The following is a 23,537-nucleotide window of genomic DNA, read 5'->3' as shown; positions in this document are numbered from 1 at the left end:
TTTTCCCCCAAAAAAATTGAGAGCTGCCGACCCTCTGAGTAGTAGATAAGGGTCTAAGGGCCCGATGTAGGTAAACCCAGATTACCACTTCTTAAATACCGAATCATACCGATTCGGTATTTAAGAACTGGCAATGGGGATGTAGGTATTTTTACCGAATTCATTACCGAATCGGTAAAATTCGGTAATTACCGATTCGGTTATAACCAAATCTGTATTTGCCATTGATTCCTATGGGCCTTGAAGCCCATAGGAATCAATGGCAAATACCGATTCGATATTACCGAATCAGTAAATACTGAATCCTGCCAGGGGGAACAGGGTGCCACTTTGACACCTTGTAGCACCCCTGTTTTTGGCTTGTGTGCAATGTGACACACATACATGGGCATGTATGTGTGCTACGTGGCACAGGTGTACATACACAGATGTGCATGTACACAGGAATTCCTTATTTACCACCCAATTGTATTCAGTGGTAAATAACGAATTCTTAGAGGCCTCTAGCACTGTCAACAGTGCTACCTAAATTAGAATTTACAGATTCGGTATTTTTACCAAGTCTGTATTTACCGATTCGGTAATTTTACCGATTCTGTAAATACAGATTCGGTAAAAATACCGAATCTGTAAATAAAATACCGAAACTGTAAATAAATGCCTCCTACATAGGAAAAGGCATTTACCGGTCGGTAACGGCCGAATTCGTCCGTTACCGACCGGTAAATGCCTACCTGCATCGGGCCCTAAAGAGGTGGAGAATTGAAGGGAGCTTCTACTAACAGTCACCTATGACTTCACTTTTTTGATGAGCGTAATGGAAGAAAAAAAAGAAAAGGAGATATAAAAAAAAATTGTCGCAATAACGTTCACTAGAAAAGACTACTGCTCAATAATTTTGCCAAGATATGTCATTGAGCTCCGGAGAAACTGCTTGACATTATTCGTCAGGCGTGGGTTGTTTGGGTTTGAATGTAAGGAAAGGGATTGTTGTTAAATGGGCACCTGAAAACCCATAAATGGTCCCAATGTTACGAAAGAGGAGGTATTAACAGGCAGAAATATTCAAGACAGGATTACAAAACAAATATCGCTCACAGGGTTTCCGTATGAAAAAGGAGCTATTAGAAAGGTAGGCTTGCTAATGTGTATGTATGAGCACCAATTAGGCACTTACCCAACCAGAGGCTAAATTTAAGAAAGACCTTTATGTTAAGACACATTTAGTGCATCTTATCCATAATTTTAACTGGAAACTGAGAACCAATCACTGCAACATTCTAATATGCACTAAATTAGGACTGGGCGGTGAACTCCGCTCCGTTTGCGGAGTTTCCTGCACTCTGGGCTCCACGGAGTGTCAAAAACTCTGCTCCGCTTAGCGTAGTGGCAGTTTACGTCGCCCTCTGCCCCTTGTAGAACTCTGTGGAGTTCTTTTGTCACTTCGCAGAGTTCTGCATAGCGGAACTCCGCGAATTCCACCCAGGCCTACCCATAAAAAATTTAAAAGTGAAATTATGATTCTAGAATTCACAAAATGCACAAGAGTTTGAGGTTTTGACAGTATACTGATGGGTTTCTGAACATGCACTACGCTTGTGACATTTAATTTAAGACTGCTTGTAAAGGTACTCTTCATTAAACTTCTCTACACTCAGCACAGTGGAGTGTGATTAGTGGGTTTACGTTACACAAACAAAGGTTCAAACAATATTAAAAGGCCCCCAGGAGTTGGTCACAATCTCCACTGGTTTAGAGTTTTGAACAAAGGGAATAAAGGTGAAGGATTTCCTTAATTCTCAGGGCTACATCCATGATATGTTGAAGATTTCAGGCAAATATGGGGTTTGTTTAATGCGCAGAAGATTCGCAGTAAAGACATGCCATTCAGACAATTTTTAAGAGTTTCGATCTCTTCACCAATCATAATGGAGGGCAATAAGGTTAGAAATAAAAACTCGAACCAGTCCTGTGCAAAGTCTTGCATGTGTATTCATGCAGGCATGGGCCACAAGACCAAGTCCATTTTATTTACATTGTTAATTGCAACCCTTATAAACATGCCTAAAATAAATATGTACTGCTTATTCGGCTCACAAACAATAATTAATTAATTAAAAGATAAAGGTAGCCCAGAATTCCAGAGTCCAAATCCAAAATTAAAAATGTTCTAATGTTAAAAGACATGAAATATGAGTGAAAAAACATATCCATACAATCATTTATCAATAATCTTTAACACTTTCTCAGCTAGGTTTCTGTGGGTCACAAGTCAATCACTGATGTTTACTATGCCAAGCATCAAATGTAGTTCCATTTGCAGTTGGCACAGGCATCTCAGGCTTACAAGTTTGCCCTTCCTTCTCTAAGGTCAGCTAATAAGAGCTTCTGCATTGCTGCTATGATGGTGACTCCAATATAATGTTTACCCCAACATATGAATGATACCATATTTGCATATGCCATGTCTGAACTGGGGTGGTGTGGAGTGCAAAAAAAGATGGATTTAGGCCCAGATCCCTGTACTGGGGTGAATGTATGACATTGTTCTGCATTCTGTCCATCAACTGTGATTTTTGCATTTGATACCATGGATAGACAGCCAACTCAGGGTCTGTGCTGTCCAGGTTGTTCACTTCAAGTCATGCCACATCTATCTCCGCTTGTTTGTCGGATCACAGTACCCAGCTGCTTTGATAAGTCTGGATGGTACACACATGACCTGATGCCTCATTTACTGCATTAGAGACAACAGACAATAACATTTAAGTGGAAATTAGAAATGAATGGATATAACCGAGAGCAAAACATACTCAAGGCAAAATGTATCCAAGCCCCAAGCAAAATCAGCATGAAATGCAAAATAGTGCAAAAAGAAGCCAAAGTACGCGAGGAGGCATTTTGCACTCAAAAACTGAACAAAATGGAGAATGTTGTGTATAACATTCACGCTCGGTTCGTTCGGTTGTTTCCATGTTCACGAAATTAGATTTTTACTCAAATGAAGTCTGTTGATGTGTTGTACTAGAATAATCGCAAACACTGCGTTTCTGGCATGAAATTATGCAGAACTACGCAGAAGTAAATAACATTTTGTGCAGGCTTAACTGTATCCTCACTACACCATTGTGTTCCCTCATTTCTATGCTCCTCAGAGACAGATTTAGAGTACTAGACAGTGCCAACCTTCTCTCCTGTTGTTGACTGAATTGGAAAATTGGACAGCAAATCAAATGCTGATCTAAAAAGAATAATGCCAAATGTATGGATGAGAATTGGATAAACTTAATTAGAAGATATGGGGTGATTTGCTTATAGGAAAAGTGGGCTACCACTAATTGGTTTAATTTGTTTCCACTATTGAGGTCCAGGCTGGCCCACCCAAAGGAGCCTGATTATCTTTGTATCCCTGGCAGTAAATGGATGGTCTGGAGTACTTTCTACAGGGGTTTCTACTCTTCTGGCATTATGGTTTTCTCTTGCAGGGACTTCTAAAATGTTGCTGCTGAACCTTTATAATAGCAAAACAAGCAAGATGTTGGACGGAATGTTGCACATTAGCAAAACATTCATCCCCAGTCACAGATCTGGGTTTAATCCATCGTTATTTTGCTCACCAAGCCACCCCAGTTCAGGCATGGCCATATGCAAATCAGTCTGACCCTGTGCCTCATGGGAACAGTCCAGACCGAACTGCCAAGCCATGTCTTCCCTGGACCGGAATCAAGCATCCTAGGACCGGTTTCTGGCTATCAGCCATCTTCAGCCAGGATAGCTTGACTCCAGTGGCGTAGTGAGCACGGGACCCACGTCTGGGCATACCCTTCCCACATAGGGGGTGGTGATGTTTGTAATATTCAGATTTTGGGCTCTTTATTAGAGTCAGCTGGAAAGGACCAAAAAGTCAATGGCTAACATTATTGTTGCAGGGGATTTTAATATTCACCATTGTGAGAATCCTTTTGAAGGAGCTAACAGGGCTCAATGGTGTACGTCCCCGTTTGGCTTGAATATGGAACATTCTCATCAAGGTGCATTGTGAAATGCCATTTTGAGCTAATCTAATCTTGTTATCGCTTGACAAGCTTATTTCTTCTGAAGTACAGGATATCAACCCCACCTTTACAGGGAGGGGGTGTGATAATCATTTTTCTCATCTTTGTTTCAGCACCCATTTTTCTCAATATTTTACACGTCATTATTCCACGGAGCCCCTTTAGTGATCATAATCCAGTTTGCCTATCAGTATGTTGGACTCAGGCCAAGCAAGAGAGCCCCTTAGGGTTTAGAACAAGTTGTAAGGCGACTAGTCAGAGAAGAAGGCTTATATGGTCTCAAGTAGTTCCCAAAGCTTTAATCAGTCACGGTACGTTAGCTCTGAAACTGGGATCATAATCCGTTTGCCCAGTAATTCTAATCCTCAAGAGATTCTGGGGCCCATACAGTCAGCCCTTCTTGACGTCCCAATGCCCCAGCTGCACAAAGCTGTAGCTAAATGGCTTGCCAGAGGGGTTTCCCAAGCTCTAAGAAATGTAAAGTGTGCCTTGAATGCTAAGCCAAGGGATGTTGCCCTCATAAAGATTTGCTGCAGTAAGTATAAGCCAGAAACTGTGAGAAACAAGAATGCATTAAGGGACACAGCTTGGGACAATCTATTAGAGGCTATCATGTTGAGAAGTAGTGCTAGGATTTGAAGCATAATTAACAACAACCCCCTTCTTGCATCAGACCATGGAGCATTACTTGGCTCAGACATCACTGAAGATAGTGTGGTTTCCCATTTTAAGGAAATTACAGTATTTCCCCCACAAATGACTGTAATGGAGGGCATCTGGAGGAAGGGATTACAAAGCTGCCTTTCAATTTAGATGAAGTAAATAAGGGCATATTAGGTCTAACAAAGTATAAGGCCCCAGGTCTAGGCCTGGGCACAATTTGTAGAATTTTATTCTGCGGAACTCGGCAAAGTGTAAGAAAAACTCAGCTGTCTCTGAAGTTCAGTCTGTGGCAGTGTATGTTAAGTTCCATGCTCGCACTGATTTTAAGCACTGGGAGTTTGTCCTGCGCTGCAAATTCAGCCTGAACGGCAGTCCTCATCATGCCGAGGGCAATGCTGCTTTCGGCCACATTCTACTTTAGCAGCAGCTTCTTCAATGCAAGCGGGTGATTTCTCAATGCGAGCGGTCATGACCTGCCAACACCGCCCATCTTAAAGTTGGTTTGCACGGAGCGAGTAGTGGGCGAAACTCAGTAAACTTCACCAGCGGAGCGGAATTCTTCGCCCATCCCAATCCAGGTCGAGATGCAATCCCACTAGATGTATACATTAACAACACAGAGGTCTGGGCCCCAGTACTGACTCAAACTCTGAATGCGGCAGTTATGGAGGGACCGCCACAGTCATGGGCCACCTCTATTATTGCCCCTGTATTTAACAAGGGAGATAGGGACAACCCTCAGCATTGTAGGCCTTTTGCACTGATTGATTCAACAGTTAAGGTGGTGGGGAGTGTCCTTCTGGATTGGCTAGTGCTGTGGGCTGAGAAACATTTTGTCTGATGTGCAGTGGGGATTTTGGTTGGGCAGGTCAACAGTGGATCAATGTCTGAACCTCTTTATGGTTTTATGTAAATATACTGCAGCCCTTTCAGGATCTCTCCATTTAGCTTTTATCGATCTCACCTCTGCCTTCAATTTGGGTAAACATACATAAACTCTGGCAACTAATGTTACCTATAGGGGTGGGTCAGGATATTGTTTACTTACTTCCCAAGAGACCACCATGCTAATACAGTGGCAATGAAGCAATACTCTAAACATTTGAAATGCACCTGCTGTTTTAATAATGGTAGAGGAGTGAGACAAGGATGCATTTTGCCCCCTTTATTATTTACCCTTTAAATAAATAGGCTTGGGAAGGCCCTGACAGATACTGATGCAGACTGTCCACAGGTGGGGTCTCCCAAACTGCCTGTGTTACTGTATGCAGATGATGCAGTTTTAATGGCTAAGACCGCAAGGAGTCTTCAGCCCCTGCTGGACTCATTCAAAGTATTCATGGGTGACCTGGACCTATCGGTCAATGTTAGTAAGTCTTTTGTGATGCTTATACACCCTGACTAGACCAACAAAGATAAAGCTGGAGCGCTTTTATGAATGGTAAAAGGCTGGTTTTACAAGGGCCAACCCAGTTTTTTTTAATTTCACTTTCAGGTTGGGCATTATTGCGTATTCACCACGCCAAATGTGTCTCAAAAGTGACATATGGGAGTCAGATCTTGGGGTACATCAAACAGAACCAGTTGCAACCTGTTGAAAAAACATCTTTTAAGACAACTTTTATGTGTTCCCTACAGCGTTTCAACTTTTGCAGTGCACAAGTAATAGGGAATAACCTATGTAACAGATATAACAGTAGTCTGCCCACTTATCCTTTGGATAGACATCTGAGCAAGCAACTAAACTAAGCTGAACAAGAGAGATATTGAAAGATTGCCTATCCCTTGACCACTCCCATCATATTTCCCTGTCTAAGAAGGTTAAGGAATCTTTGCAGAGCTTTGATAGGATTGAATTACTTAATACTCCTGGGGGTATAGTTAAGGCAGATTGTAAAGGGATAGGAGAACATTTTACGAGGCAGAGGACCTTGGTTAGAGAACAAGTAGCCCTTCAGATGCCCAAGGTATGTAGATATTTTTTGTTGAAATTCCTCTAATCAATGCAGCTTTACCTTCCAGTTGTAAAGCGTAATTATGATCGTTTTTTTACTTACAGGATTCAGGATGGATTTACTGCACTATCTGTTAGATTTTCTTTGGGGCAAGAAAGAGGTTTACACCCTTGACTCCTGCAGCTGTGACAATGGGTCTCCTCATGCTACTCTGCATTTTCTAAAGTTTTGCCATTTTTATGCTGTGCCATGGAAGAACTAGATCATCTCTTTGTTAAAACATGTCAAATTTACCCAAGTGCGACCAGCTCTTTTGTTCTTAAAATTGTTACCAGTTGATATTATTTTTAATGTAACTTGTTTTTTTAAAAGCCACAATGAGATTGAGAAAATGTTAGAGACCTGTGAACACTTGTGGCTGTATTTTTTATTAGGTTTTACATTGTCGGTTGGTATGCTTTAATGCATGAATTTCTATATTTTTTTTAAAGTATTTTTAAGTATTTTTATCTTTGCACTGTTGATGTTATGGCTAGTGCAAAAACCGAATTAAGCTAATATTGATTGAATAATGCCTCAATGGGAAAATATAGAGTGAATGAGATACACTGTAGAAAGTGCCTGCTTTTTACTTTGCTTATCCCACACAGAATTCACTAGGATTAGAATCTGTAAAGAAAGGCCTTAGTAAGCACCCATAAATCATGACAAATCTAAAGAAAGTGGGTGCTAAAGAATCTCCTGATAAAATGGTAACTGAATTTACCATTTTTTGGCAAGAACCAACTCAGTAACAAACATTACCTAACGAGAGAAAAAAAGTAAGAATTGCAATTGACACATACTCATGGAAAATACAGACACATGTCTCAAACACCAAGCACACATCTGCGTACAGACAAAGGAACATTTTGTACTGCCTGTTATTGGTGATTGTTCGAGATGCAGTCCTGTGAATAGAAGACAGAAGACAGATGTTTTGTTCTCTTGCCGAGATTGCCATTATTCCTTAGCCTTCACTTTATCCTCAAATGCTACTTAGAGCCTGATTACAATCTTGACGGACGGGTTTCTTTATCACAACGGTGACGTATATCCCACCTGTCGAAATATAAATCCTATTATATCCTATGGGTTTTATTTTGGTGGACAGGATATTCGTCGCCATTGTGATGCAGTAACCTGTGCACTGATTCTCCTGTCAAGGAGGGCAAGTTGTGTGTTGCATTTGCACTCAGTGTATCATCTATTAGTATTTATCTGTGCCAATCAAAGCAAAATGATACCAGATCTTAGAGACTGGGATAGTTCTCAGCAGCAATCAACAAAGGAAGAAAGACAAAAACAACAGAGATTAGGAGGATTATACAAGAGTAGTAGCAGTAGACCAGAATGTACTGGCAAGTAACCACACCACCTACATTTAATTGAATACAAAACCATAGAAATAGGTATGGTTGAAATCTGCAGACATATTCACACCAATCATCAAAGCTTAAGGTTCTTGAATACCACGAAACAGGAGTGTTAATTTGTGGAAATGATGCAATTCTGCCAACATTTTTAAGCCTGTGTAACAACAGCAAAACTTCTTCAAGTTTTACCTCAAATAAACAAATTTAAATAGGACTAATATATATATATAATTTCTCTTCCTCACAAGTTGTGACAGAAGTTACCTCTATGTAGATGAAGTGTTTGCTGTTTTCTATTACTTGAACGTAAGCTTCGTGAATAGATTCTTCATGGTATTTGATGCCAGCAGACCAATCCGCTGCAGAGCGGAGAACCTATGAAAGATTTTAGCAAATTTACTTTCTAAAAACTTTGTAGCAGCATTTGTGTTTTGCTCTCTTTTCTTTATTTTACATTTTAAGTGTGTTTTCCTCCACTGGCATGAAAAGTCAGCATTATGTACATTAAGGTCCATAAACTGAATAGTACACATATAACAACTAGTTTATAGAAAAATAATTAAGATAAAGGGAATAAAGTGTACAACGATTGGGAATGTCAAAGATTTTCTGATAAAAAGCATAAAAACATTTCACGTCGACACACAACTATAAACATATATAACTTTAAGTTTAAAAATGTGCAGATACACTTTTCTAAACAAATAAGAATGATATCGGCATAGGCAAATACACTGACCAATAAGCAAATATTATTTGCAGGTTATGTAGAAAGGAGCCCTAAAACCAAGTTATTTGCACTATAGAAAATCTGATATTGCATACCCTTAACACCACTTTACATCTTTGATTGAATACATTAACTTACAGCAGAATGAGGGACTGGAGTTGTGAAAAGGCAAAGAGCATAAAGAAATTAGGTAAAATCAGTAGGTGAAAAGCTGAGAAAATCAGAAGGCATGTATAGAAATCTAGTGAGGGAAATATCATTTGGAGGGGTAAACATTGCGACAAATTTAAATAAAAGTGGGAAAATCTAGCCACTTTTGCAAATGATTGGAAAACATGTAATGTATGATGCATAAGAGAAAATGTGAGTGGTTGAGGTCAGCAAACATATGTCACTGCTGTGGGAAACCAACGTAAAAGAAATCATTTTGGGAAAAGATCAATGTAAGGAAATAATAGATTCCATTTTGCTAGGTGCCACACAGGAATTTTAATAAATTATTTGTCACCAAAACAACAACAATATAATCAGTAGAATGAGAGATATGCAATTTTAAAGATTTAGGTATAATTTGTTATCGAGTCGCACCAGACAAGGACAAAGTCAAAAGTTTAGGCCAACCATGGTGGAGCATGGGCAGGGTTCAGGGACCAGGTTATGCCCTCTGAGATCTGAAAACGATGTCTTGATGCAGGACTTTGCTCTACACAGTGGTGGTTCTGAGGAGTGATGTGGGTATCCTGTGTTAAGTTACATCATGCTGCATTGGTTCTGATGAGGGGCTGTAAAGACACTGATGCAAGGTCCTTGTCGGGTTGCATAAGTTATGATGGGCAGCACAGCTGGGTTCGCAGAGCACCTTTACCCCTGCTTCCAAGGGTCCATAACTGGAAAGGAACCACTTGGTGGGTTAGGACTCACAATAGGCACAGGGTTCAAGATGATTGGTGCTTTTTCTGTCCCTGAGGCTCTGACCAGGTGGCCAGCCAGCCAGCCAACCTTTCGGAGTCACTTTAAGTTCCTGGGTTCATGGTGTAGGTCAGTCCTTTTTATTCAGGCAACAGAGCAGTCCTTTTACAGAGACTTCCGCAGGTAGAGAAGTGATCTGAGGAGTGGGTCTAATGGTCTAATAAGTATATCTGGTGCCCACTTTGAAGTGGAAGAAGCTTCTGCAGTTTCCCCCTACAGAGGGGAGTGGAATATCCTGCCTCCCTGCCCTGGTCCCAGTCTATCTGGCACACAATAGGCTAGTGGGAAGTCCTTTGTGTGTGAGCTGAGCCAGTGCCTATGACGAGTAAGTGTAGAAGGTGACCTCTCCACCCCTAATAAGTCAGTGATGGCTCATCTGCCAACACCCAGACCCTGTTTTGTGATGCTGTCTGGGAGGAATACACAAAGGACAATTTCCACTCACACCTAGTCATGTCACCCACGAATAGGCTACAGACACAATATGGTTAGGGCACAAAAATGCCAAATTCCTAAAGGAGGCATTTTTAGAGTTGGGACTTAACATCCAACTTTATCATAATGATGATTTTAAATAACAAATCCTCAGACACTAAACTTGACTTTCTGACCTGCTCCCAATCACAGGTTAGCTTGTATTACATGGAATAATGTCATTTAATGTTATCCTATGGGAGAGGTAGATTTTGCAGTAATATAACACCAATTTGGGAGTTTTTTGTACTACCAAGACATGTAAGTACATGTCCAAGTTTTTAATTACAATGCACCCTGCCCCACTGTACAGTTTATTTCTGGGAATAAAAATGGCCTTTGCTGATACATTGTCAAGAATTAAAGTGTCAAACGAGTCATGCACTGGTTCTTTTGACAACTTGGAAGAATAGGGTTAGGTAGCAACCATCGAAAGTTTAGATATGAAAACCCTAACAGCAGATGAATGGAAGGATGGAATTAATGAGGATGTTGGGACTGTCATCTTGGCGTAAATGAATTAAGGCAGGTTGGCCATCCAAAGTAAACGGTGTGAAGGTTACATGATTGTGAAGAACGGACTTAGTGAGGATGAATGGGACATGAGAAGAGGTATGAAATTAATACCTTCTATAAATTGAGAAGAAGAGTGACAGATGTTGGTCATCAAGGTCATTTAGGTAGGTGCAAGTTCAGAGCGTTGTGTTGGTGGCCTGCTATGGATAGAGATATAGGGAAAATGGTTTCTTATGCAACAATAGTGGCACACTTCACAAAACATGTATTCAACCATTCAACCTGTGAAATATCCTACGAGACCATGGATGAAGTTACCTCTGAACATTATGGGTCCAATTGATGTATTGGGTACCCATAATAGGTTCATCTTGGTGGATTATTATTCAAAAGCGTTTGAGCTGGAGTTTGTGTGAGAGGTGACAAGTAAGGCGATGATATGGTTCATGGAAAGACTTTACACTCCGTGAGTATTATCTGAAAGAAATTGTGATTGATAATGGTCAATTATTTTGCTCTGCAGAAATGAGAGAATATTTGCTGCAAAGAAATATCAATAATTGCAGAAATGCAGAGTACAATCCCAGGGCCACTCGTCTTGTAGAATGGGTGAATAGGATAGTTAAGGGGAATAGTCAGATGGCTGAGGCCAATGGGAGGAACATAGTGGACCATATAAAGCAAATTATGTGGTCATAGAGGACCAGAATACATTGGATAACTGGCCAATCACCTTTTCAGTTGCCGAACAGAATTAAACCCAAGCTAGCTGTGACCAATAAGGTTATTGAAATTGCTGAAAGTTATTTGAGGAAGTCAGTTATAAATAAACAGGAATTGCTTAGGATTAGCATTGATAAAAAGTTTTTAGGAGTTTCCGTTGTAGGAAGGGCAAAAACGAAAGCTTTGGTTGCCATGGGCTGTTCGCAAAGGCAAATTGGCATTTTCTGAAATAAAGACTATGAAGATAGTGGGGAGAAATTATGTAGAATTTGAGGCTGGAACAAGAAGGAATAAAAGTAGATCGCTAAAGGTGAGTGGGGGAGGTGAAGTTCCTGAATTTCCCAATGAAATGGGGAAAGGCATTTAATTGAACATGTAAGTGGTGTGTGGGGATAGAAAAGCAATTGGATTGCCTATTAAGTATAAAGAGTCTGTGAATCATGGAGATAATTTATTTAGGATTCCTCCTTAATTATGTGCCTGTTACACATGCACAGACACAATTGCAGCAAACTATACTTCATTTGTATATAGCATATTGTGGACATTGCAGTCTTAATGTTATTATGCATGCTATGTAGTTTTTAATATTTTGTTGTGATTTATAAGAAAGAAGATTTGTAATGTCCTTACATCAATGTAGAATGCTATCACCTGTACAATGTTGTTACCTCAATGAGAGAGTGTGGTTTACCGGAATGCGTTGGGCTAGAAGAGACCTGCGCATATGTGAGTGTTGCTGAAAGGTCCTGTCCATGAAAGAATGTACTGGGGTATCTCTCCGACTATACCTTTGGTTTCTCAACATTTGTGTACGTGCATTTGTGCACGTGCATATGTCGATATTAAGAAAGAGACTACAACACTTGCCAATTTCTAGCAACCACAACTTCCCTTTCTCACAGAGAGCACTGCAGAATAAATTTTAATGTGGACTTTGAATAAACAATGCATTGCAGGCATTGCATCATCTATACTGGTTGTACATTTGACAGCAATGACCTCGGTTGAAGAAGATTGTACAGTATTCAATTTTGCTCACAGAAATCTATAATGGAACTGACAAAGATAGTTACAGCAGTTATATTCAAATGTCAATTCAGCTGGCAGCAAATAAGGGAACTTAGGGGGTCATTAGGATGACGGGAGGACTTAGTCAGCCCGCCATCCTATCAGATGATGGGACCGCCCGCTATAAGGGCGGGGGTCCCGTGGGGCGTATTAGGATGTACCCGCCACAGTGGGGGGCGCATCCTGCATTTTTAACATTGTGGCGGGCGGTGCTCCCAGTACCGCCCGCCACAATGCTAAAAATGCATGTATGCATTTGCATACACAAAGCGGCAGGCACCGCGCGGTGCCTGCCGCATTGCATATGCAAATGCAGGGGGGGGTACCACAGGTACTCCCCATGTGCACCCCCACCTTGCCTTCACCATGGGGGCCGCAGGGGGCTCCCGATGTGGAGACCGCCTGCCTTTCCGTGGCAGGCATCTGTTTTGGGCCATGCAAATATGGCTGGCGGTGTCTGATAGACATTGCCACCATATTAAACCTTTTTGCGACCGGGGCAGAAAAGCGGCGGACGGTCTTTCCGTCCGCCGCGGTCTCCCCCCCCATAGTAATATAGCGGGAGGGAAATGGGTGGCAGGAGGGTAAGGATGTCTGGCGGATCGCCACCGCCCGCATGGCGGTGGCGATCCACCAGATATCCTAATGGGCCCATTAATATTTAAAATATCAAATAACTTACTTTAAGTTAATGGGGCTTGGTAAGAAATGAACTCACAAATATTTAACTTTGCATTTAAATTAGGTTTGTATTTTTTTCCAAACACATTACAAAGGAAGTTAAAAGCTATTATGCTTTCACTTTAGCACTGATCAAAAGCAATATATAAACAAAGGAATCAAACTTTTATCAAGAACATAATATATTTTCAGAACAATTGAATCTCATATTTGGCACTTGCTTCTAAAACACTGTTGTCATACTGTACATGTACATGGAAGTTCCTGAAAGTAGGATTGTCAATATACCTGTCTCACTGGTGGTTTTCAATTTGTCAATTATATATTTTCTCTCCACTGTACCGTAAAGCTACACCAAGAGCAAAGACTCAGCGAGACCTCTATCAGGCTCTACAGAGCTTAGATGATGCAACATGGTGTTTAGTGAACAGTCTTCTCTCCTCTTATTTGTATGATATATTGTCATCAATTGGTATTTCCAAAATTAATGAATTGTCCCTGCCAGGATGCTTTTGAGGTCTCAAATGCACTCTATAAACATTTGCTTACCTACCCATTCACTGATAATAAAACTAATATGAGGCTGGCATTATCCCTACGAAATAGTAAACACAAATGGTCCTTTGATTTAGGAGGCCTGTATTAGATGATTAATTTGTTGTCTTGTGTTTAGGATGACCTTTTATTACCTGCATCAGAACCTCCTTCAGAACTCTAGAAAGACCAGGAAAAGCTGTTTAGTTACTTTCTCAAAAAAGATAAGTTCATGAATCTCAGGACTGAAGATTTAGATCCAAGTATGGGTCAAATGGTGACTATGATGTCATCCTATGGAGGTTGATATCAAATAAACAGACAACTTCCTTGATGTGAAACAAACATTTACAAAGCCAGTATGGTCTTGTGTTGGCAAGCTAGTGCAATGGTTAATTTTTTATATGTTATTGAAAGCATGTACCATAAGAATAAAAAGAAAAAAAAAACATGCTGCCCTTCTAAATGTGGCTACGACATGCTTGCAATAAAAATAAGAATTAAAAAAAACATTTGGTAGCTCTTTTACTCCTGATGCTTTTAAATAACAAGCCTTTCAGTTGGGTAATTTATTTTGTAAATATTGTTTCTGAAGGAGACAAGAATAAGTGACCATATAACCAAGCACTCAAATCACAGGCAACTACAATTCATTTACACTTTCTTTTACACTTATTTCACAACGTCACTCAAAGACATTAACAGATTCAACAAAAAAGAGACAAAGAAGAAAATGTCATGTAACTACAAATGTGAGAGGCAGGAAAAATAAACAACTAGGATTTAAAGGTAATAGTAATAATAATTGACAAACCCACACTCAACCATCTTTGTCACTGAAGAGAAAGGTCATATTTTAGGCAGATGTGAACAATGTGTCCTGTCTTTCTGCATTCACTCAAAGTGAAAATAGCCAGTTTGAAAAGTTGATTGGCCCATTGCTTTATGGTGTCTGCTGTGATGAGCAAAGGTGAAATGTGAATGACACCTTAACAGACCAATAGATGAAGCCTGCTGATTGAATTCCCCTCTATGTACATAATTCATGTTTTTTTAAGACAACTAAAGCGGTCTTAAAAGTTCAGCCCTAAAAAATCTTATTGATGTTCCAAATTTTAAACTGCCAATATTAATATCACTGGTAAAGCTGGTAGTGACATTGAGAAATATATCAATGATGAATAAGACTTTGGTGGAGTAAAATGTAGTGGGGTGGGCATAAGTCTTAAGCTTCTGGACATCAAATGGAAAGTTCATTACAATGACCATCTCAAAACTATTTAAAAAATGTCTGGTGCATTTACTTATAAACCTATTAAGGTCCACGTTCCCTGCCCTTTTTGTTACCATAAAGGTCCTAAAATACAGGAAGCCATTTTCACAGCCAAGAAGTGAAATCCCTTACTTGTAATTGACTTGTTGTTATTCATATATTGTGCAATCTATAAAAAAAATACTCTAAAATACCTTGTGGTAAAGGATTAAAATACTCCACATAAAAAGTTTTCAATATTTAAAAAAAATAAAAATCTTGAGTTCAGAAAAAAGAAAAAAAAAAGGTGAGGCCATTTGACACTAGGTGACATAATAACAAAAAAAAGGAAAGGTTGAAATGCTTGAATTAGCCTCTACCATTGTCTTAGGGCCACATTCCATTCCATTGTTTTATGCCCACCAGATATCTCAGTCTGGAAAGTGCAATATGGAAACTACAGCTGTCACTGCTGCAATACGAACAGTCCAGCCTTAAATGCCAGCCCGGTCAGGCCCTCTCTCAAAATGAACACAAGCAACTTGCGATCAGATTGGGCTTACTTAGGTCAGCATAATGGTGTACATCAGCAACTTGCTTCCAGAAAACATATCTCCATAGAGTAATTTTCATGGTTATTTATGTTTCTTTTTTAACAAAGGGCTTTGAAACTTACTAATGCAGCAAAACTGAGCTTTTCGACTGGCTTTATTAGTTTTGGCTACTACTAGTTAAAATATCTAATGGCAAATAGGCGTTACTAATGTTATTTTTACGTCTGAAAAAAATAGATTTCTCTTTTTTGTTTTTCAAGTGCAGAGGCAAAGTTACTCAGTGATTATGACTATTAATGAAGATACCACAACAGCAAAACACAATTTTATTATGTAGTAAAAATTTTAAAAAACACACTTTGTAGTCTATGGAAGTCAATCATTAGCCAACTATAGAAATCGCCATTGACTTACATTCTATTTCATTCAAATCAAATATTAGCAGAAGCTCAGAGGCCTCAAAAGATGATGGAACCCGGTTTATAGCATTTAGCTTGTGCACAAAACCTTAATATGGTGTCATGTATGTATAAGGCTGCCAGTTTTTTTTTTTTTAAAGAGGGAAGTATGTGAAAAATGTGAGCTGATAGCTGAAATGAGAAGACTCCAAGCCATAAACAAACTTATGATGCATGAAAGAAATGTACGTACAAAGCCAAAGTTAAAACCTATCTCAGAAAAAAACAAATGGACCTGTAGAAAATCCACTGATCTAACCCCAGCTAAGTCCATAATTAGGTGCATATTAAAAACAATGAGTTTCATGGTGCGGACCACAAAAAAAAGGATATCTGTGTTTAATTTTCTGGAGGATAACATGTTTTGTAGCCATGCTATTCAATAAAGTAAAAAATGCAAGCTGAAACTATCAACACATAACTTTAGCCAGTAGGCACTTACATGAACATTTTATAACCATTGTTCCACAAATTCATTTTAGTGCACGTGAACTTGCAAATGACTAGAATAAACAATAGGCAGGCATACTATTTAGAGGTTTTTTATACAGTTCATCAATCTTAACCCTTTCATCTTTTGCAACAGTCATTTTTTGTTAAAGATATCACCAACTATCTTCAAGGCCTCCACCTGGAAGAGTATACAATAATGCTATTACTGTATTGTTATTTTTCATGCAACTAAAATGACATACCTGGACCCTTGCAAGACTTGAGCCCGGAACATGGTGTTTCAATTCTTTAGCCGTTCTTTGAGTCTTTGGCAACAGGAATGGATATGAAAGTGATCTGTATTTAGGTTTCATGATCTAAAAGAAGACACACATTTCTAATCACATACAAATATAAACACTGTTTTAGAATTGTGGTACTTTATTAACAGGCATTTAGCTACACTGGAACTCATTTATAAGCAGACAACGATGAATGAAACAGGATCTGTAAATATCACATTTTGGTAAGAGATCCATTTCATTTACTTTAGTAACTGAAATGTAGAAAACAAATGATTGCTTTCCTACAGTGGCAAACGCATATGTTTTGAGAGACTAGAGCACCATACTGCAGCTTTGGTAGCAAAAGGAAGAAATAACACATGGAATCATAGTGATAAAACAACATTTCTAATAAGTAAAAGGTGTATCATAAACATCAAAGTTTGTTAGTAAGAGCAGATTATCAATATATTTAATAATTAAATCGCCAATATCGAGATAGCAATGTAGTTGTTCTTTCTCTCTAGCTAAACTCTACTTCCAGCTATAGACAAAGATGAAATTCCTAAATTTAAAGAGCCCTAGTGCCATGACAGGTTATATTGTAAAGGTTAACCGGAGGTCAGGAATCTCTTTCGATGGGAGTAAATTTCATGTTTCCTTGCACCTGACCGGTAAGCCACTCCTTAAAAATACATCTATGCAAATCTCTTCCAACATATCCCTCAATAACTGAAAATACGATTAACAATGGTCTTGATTGATAATGCAACATTGATTTTTCTCTAATTCTTTAAGACCAATGTGAATTCTTTAAGACCAATGTGGATTCCTCAATGGTAGAACAGTAGAGCAACGTGTCAATGTTGTTTCTAGAACTTTGTGTTGTCATGTCTATATGCTATAAGGATTTAGGATTTGAGAAAGGAATCTTACTCTGTAGCATGAGGCCATGTGGGAATGTCAGAAAATGTGCCATTAGCTAGACATCCATGGCAACTCATACATGCACGTTGCTTTATAAATCCCCCTGTGAAAAGCAGAACATTTTGCAGACTCAACATCTCAGTCAGTACCACTGAATAATGATTTTGAGTTTTTGCTCTTAATATTGAACTCAAGAAATCAAGCCAAATGAAAATCTCCAATAAATATTTTCATCCAACTTGACATTCATTCGAACTGTGGCTTCAATCCTTTAATGTCAAATTGTGTACATATTTGTTTTTAGTCACCATATTTTATAAATATAAACTTAATGTCTGTTGGTTGTATATGGGGTAAAGTACCCATGCTGTACATTATAAGGTTAATAAAAGGCAGTGAGAAGGTCCATGACCATAAAGAGGAACTAGGCTAATGGCTTAGGTGACTTGTAATATCATTATCAAGTCGAGCATGTGGTACTTTATTCCTTATAATATGTGGTCACACCAACACCTTTAGCACAAACCACTTAAATTATTGGTGCATATCTCTTTTATATGAAAATGAAAGCATGTTTTCAAATATGAAGAACCTTCAGTGTAAAATTAAAAACATAAACACATTTGTTGCAAAAAGGTTAACATATGTCTGTTTAAAAAAATAAAAATAAAGGTGGAGTAGGTCGGACTGTGCAAAAACATGCAGAAGTATTCTCACTTTTTTATGACTACCTAAGTCGTGTAAAAAATAAACATGATACAATAAATATGTCCTTTCTCAGTGTCACCATAAAGCAAGAAAAACAGAGCAGAAGAGAGCAAAGCAAGGTTTTGTTTTGTTCCTTAAACAGATGCTTATGTTACATGCCCCGACCTGCCAGTCCCCTCGGCAGCTGGCTCTGGCAGCAGGCATTGTTATTTGAAATAAGTTACTACAGTTGAGTTCGGATATTTATTTAGAATAGGTGTGTTCCAGGTCACCAATTATTAAAGAAACTAGAGACTTATTATACAGGGATTGCAGAATCCTATGTATTATATATCTATTGGCGAAAGTTAACATAATTGATCATTTTTATCTTTTATATTAGGATATGCACACAGAAAAAGACGCTACACTGAATGAAATAGTCACTTGGGACTAGTGACCAAAATAAACAAATTATCAGGTGGGGGTACTGGATATCTCAAAAAATATAAAGGACTGTCCTCACACACCACCAGGTGTCATACTTCATCATCGGCAGTCCTCGCTTTCTAGAAACCGCGTTTGGTAGAGAGCGGGTCTTCACCTGGAAACAGGGAGACACTTCTAAATTACTGAATAACCTTTGGGCCATCATTTAGAATGTTCAAGGTATCTAGATTTAATACCATGCTTCATAGTCCAGCAATGTTTTATTTTTATTTTTACGAATGATTCAGCACTGGGTGCCCCACGAACATGTAGTGACCTAATGGCGATGGAGGAGGCCCCCTTCCATCCGCGCTCAGGTCCTAAAGCGAGAGGCACTACGCACCGGCTCAAGAAGCTGGCTATCCCAGGCCAACCGAGGCTCCACTGCACTGCGGTATGGTTATAGTTTAGGGGGGGAATTCTGACTTAGAGGCATTCAGTCATAATCCCACAGATAGGGGGTAGCCGAACCCCATTGGATCCTCAGCCAAGCACAAGTCCAGCAATTTTGTATTTCATTAGCTACAATGAAAGAGGGCTCTGACAATTAACCATTACTTAGACTGCCAAAGGAAGAGATACTTTACACATGCAGAATATTCAAGTTCCGCAATAAGTAAGATGTGTCAGCTACAGAATATGAAGATTTGATATAAGTAACATTAAAGCATATTGCTAAACAAATTAAATATTGGCGAGATTGAGAACGTATCTCCCATTGAGTCAGAAAGTTTGTTTCTTTGAAGAGTTTGTGTATCTGCACTTTAAGGTCTGGTCATTAGCAAGTATTACAAGGTACAAATCAAAACAAATAACAGCAAAATGTAATTATCACCTGGGTTTTCAATAAATATAGGTCCCAAAAGGCACACTGATATGCTATTAACTGTGCGTGAGTTCACCTTTAGGATCTATTTAGTCATCACATTTTATTGTTATGAGGAGTCAAGTTTGTTCCGTCATCCTATATCAGTGTTGGCAGGAACGCAAAACCGCGGCCCAGATAAACCTGGGGATGGGTGAAACCTGGATTAGCCAATGTCCTCCACCCAAACAACATGTCAAGAAAATATACTGGGAATGGGTGCAGGCAGAGGAGTTACATGGCTCCAAATGGGGGCCCTTAACTGAACAGTTTTTGGAGCATAAACCTGTTAGGAAGCTTGAACCATTTCTTGACTTCATTCAAAACCCAAGCGACAGGTCGCTCTATTTAACACCTTGGCTGCTAGGCGTTTTCCCCCTCCTGTGCTGGGAATTACCATTTTGCTGTTTGCATGACGAGCTCAGCTCGTCATCAGCACACGACACCCGTGGGTGATGACGAGCTGAGCTCGTCATCAGCATCGAAAGGGTTAAAGCTGAGGTTTGGGACACTCTCACTTAATGAATTCACCGAGGGCTGGAAAAAGTCTGGGTTCCCTTACGCTTCTTGCCACGGGTGCCCTGCTCCCAGAGAGTCACTATCCCATTTTCTGTTTGCATGTAAAGCCTATAGGGTGGTTAGAAGACAATGGCTGAAACCAATATGCAAAGGGATGGGTTTTAGGCGCCATAGGATGGCTCAACGTATCCTAACAACTGATACTACATCCTTGACCATCGTGTGTGGGGTAGCAAAATACCTGGGAAATGCCTGGCAGACACGTATAAAGTGGATAAAAGATAACATGATCTAGACGACTGCGGGCATATATAGATTGTTGCTCTTGATTAGATTGCTGTAGCACTTTAGGACCCTTGGCTTTTATTGTATATACGTCTTTTTATTGTATTTATTGCCTTGTAATTTGGTTACATGTATTTTATGGATTGTTTTTACGACTAGAAAATGTACATACTTTTATGATAACTTTTTAACGAAAAAAGTACATACTTGACTTGATCTATTTCAGTGTCAACCATTGAGTATTGGGATGTCAATGTTTTATATATATTAGATATTTATACCAACTAGAAAATAACAATGACTACTTCAGGCACTTCTTAAAAAAATTTACAAAAAAGTATGACTTTACACTGAGCTGTATTAAAAAGGATGGGCGATCTGTGTTCTGATGACCTGTGTCATCTTAGACTAATTGTTATTTTGGTTTTAGGATTATGGGACTACAGTTTATTTGGATTTACTTTTCTTGACAGGGTGAATACATTGCATGAATTATTCTTACACTGTGAATGTGCATATAAACAAAATTAAATGTCTATAGCATTATCATATTCCCTTTGTCGCAGGGGCTTCAAAATATAACCCTGTGAATTAAACGATAAATATCAGGCATTCAGCATGCCAATGCTAAATTACCTTTGTGAAGTTCCAGCGTTGGATGAAGTGCCGGGCCACGTCACGTGCTGCTCTGCCATGTACAACAGAAGCAATGTCATGCCAGGGCATCCTGGGAGTGTTGTACCTGTCAATGAAATCTGCATCACCGTGTGGCAATATGTTAGAATTATTCACACAAGATTCCAAATATAATGGTTTTCATTAAACAAAAAATATATTTTCAGAAACGTATCTATACTGCAACTGTCAAACGAATCGACAAGCTAAAATTCATTACTTGTACATAAATATTTACATCCGCTGTTGTTTTGCGTAAGATGATTTACACCACTCACATATTGCAGAGCAATTAGGTGTCAGGAGAAAAGGGGAAAAAATAATAAAGAGCCTTGAAATAATTAGAATGGGGAGGAGCAGAATCTAGATAGTGGTTGGTTTGCTGCTCTTTCCAGTACCTGCTTGCATCCTTTTGCAGTCATTACTTTACAGAGCCAGCTTTAAAGTGTCGGTGGGTCAAAAGATTAAGGGGGGAGGCGGGTTAATGTAGGGATAGCAAGATGCTGAGGAGAAAGATTTTCTCCATAAAAAGCATGTGGCTCAAAGTCATTAAGATGTGCTGTAGGAAGCTGGCATTATTACTGGTAATAAATAATATGGGAAAACAAATAGCAAATATCATGGGATGGTTGGTTTGTTTAATCAATCAAAAATGTGTTCCTTAATATAAGAAATGTGTAAGCGAAGCCTCAAAATAAGACCACTCATTGATTTGATATTGATAATAAGGGAATGTTTAGTATCACATTGTTTGCCATTGTTCACCTAGAAGTGGGCTACAGTAAATTGTGGCAAGCCCATTATCAACAGCCAGTCATTGAGTGAAGAAACCACCGTCGTTGCTTAAATAAACACCCAAAGGGCGTTTAAAAATGAAAATGTTCCAGGCTTACCATGAACCACAGATTATGTCTAAAGAATTGCAGAACAGGTATATAAAAATAAGATTTCTGCCAGCCCAGCACCACACAGTCTCCTGGCTCCAGAGTAGGCAGGATCCAGGTCATCTGCACATTTGAGCATTCAAAGGTCGAAGGTCCAAAATAGGCCAGAGTCCTAGTCCTTCTTTGCAAATAGCAAATAAGATTTCTGCCAGCCCAGCACCACACAGTCTCCTGGCTCCAGAGTAGGCAGGATCCAGGTCATCTGCACATTTGAGCATTCAAAGGTCGAAGGTCCAAAATAGGTCAGAGTCCTATTCCTTCTTTGCAAATAGCGAGAGCAACAACCATCTCTTCTTTCAGTCTAGAACCTTGTTTGGGAAATGCCACTAAAAATTTCAAGGTGCTTAAACACAATCTAGTCAAAAAGAATCGTGTTTGAGAATTTGTGGTAAAGGTAGATAAAATTGCTGTTCTGTGGGGAACAAACATGAGGCACCTGTAACAACCAGTTGCAAGCGGCGCATATTTGCCCCAGAATAATGTGCCTCTTTTATGATGAATTGTAGCTAATGGATTGACAAAGTGCTATATAAGTTGGTACAGTCCGTAATGACTTCCCTTGAGAACATTAAGTCCTCAGATAGCCAGATTGTTGTCCAAAGAAGCAAATGGGCAATATCTATTCGATCTTCAAGATAGTTCAGCCCCAACTCATGATGACAAAAAAGTGTGGGGGCACTATTTAGGTCGACAATAGCCATTTTATGAATTTATTTTCCAAGACCTGCAAGTGTCGGCTTTTTATGGTAACCCCAAACTCCTGCCGCATAAGATGCCACATATAAGCATTTAGCTTTGTAGAGGGTAACCAATTCTGTCACAGGCATGTGGCCTAACTTGCAGGCAAAGCAGAATAACCCCTCCACAACCCGACTAGTATGTTAAAGTCTTGCAGTAATAAGGGAATCCCAATTCATAGTGTTATTAAAAATGTTCCCTAGATATGTAAAGTTGGAGAACTTATCAATAATCTTACCCCTTACAGCAAATGTTCTTGTTTTAGTTTCTTTGGGGGCCACACACCATATCATATGATTTAATAAATTTACTTTTAGATCCAGTGCTACCATAAAATCTGGAAAGCCATTACGTGATTTTTGGAGGCTGTTAGCTGTCAAAGCCATTAGCACGGTGTCATCCGCATAAGATCACTGTATTCTTTTGCACTGCCATCAGTACAGTTACTTACCTCCTTACATGTTAATACCTCCTTACAGCCATATCTTATATATCCATATTTATTTTTTCTTGCACTACTTTACGATCTGATATACATTGATAACTAGTTAATTCCATAACATTAATTATGTAATCTTAACTCTCGAAAATATAATGCACATAGCAGCAGATGGCAATACAAATAATAATCAATTACATCAT

General features: G+C 39.2%; 1 protein-coding gene across 2 annotated transcripts in view; it reads right to left on the bottom strand.

Moving 5' to 3' along the window:
• Positions 1-23,537, bottom strand: part of PLD1 (phospholipase D1) — a 370,836-nt gene that overhangs the window by 78,261 nt on the left and 269,038 nt on the right. For both annotated transcript variants that reach the window (XM_086944395.1, XM_086944394.1), the window contains 3 exons: positions 21,175-21,293; positions 16,746-16,859; positions 8,353-8,463 (listed from right to left, as the gene is read on the bottom strand). In XM_086944395.1, coding sequence (XP_086800521.1) covers positions 8,353-8,463; positions 16,746-16,859; positions 21,175-21,293 — 344 coding nt within the window. The remainder of the gene's footprint in view (positions 1-8,352; positions 8,464-16,745; positions 16,860-21,174; positions 21,294-23,537) is intronic.

Source organism: Lissotriton vulgaris, chromosome 11 (assembly GCF_964263255.1).
Source record: "Lissotriton vulgaris chromosome 11, aLisVul1.2, whole genome shotgun sequence".
NCBI lineage: Eukaryota > Metazoa > Chordata > Amphibia > Caudata > Salamandridae > Lissotriton > Lissotriton vulgaris.
This window is presented reverse-complemented; position numbering and strand designations above follow the sequence as displayed.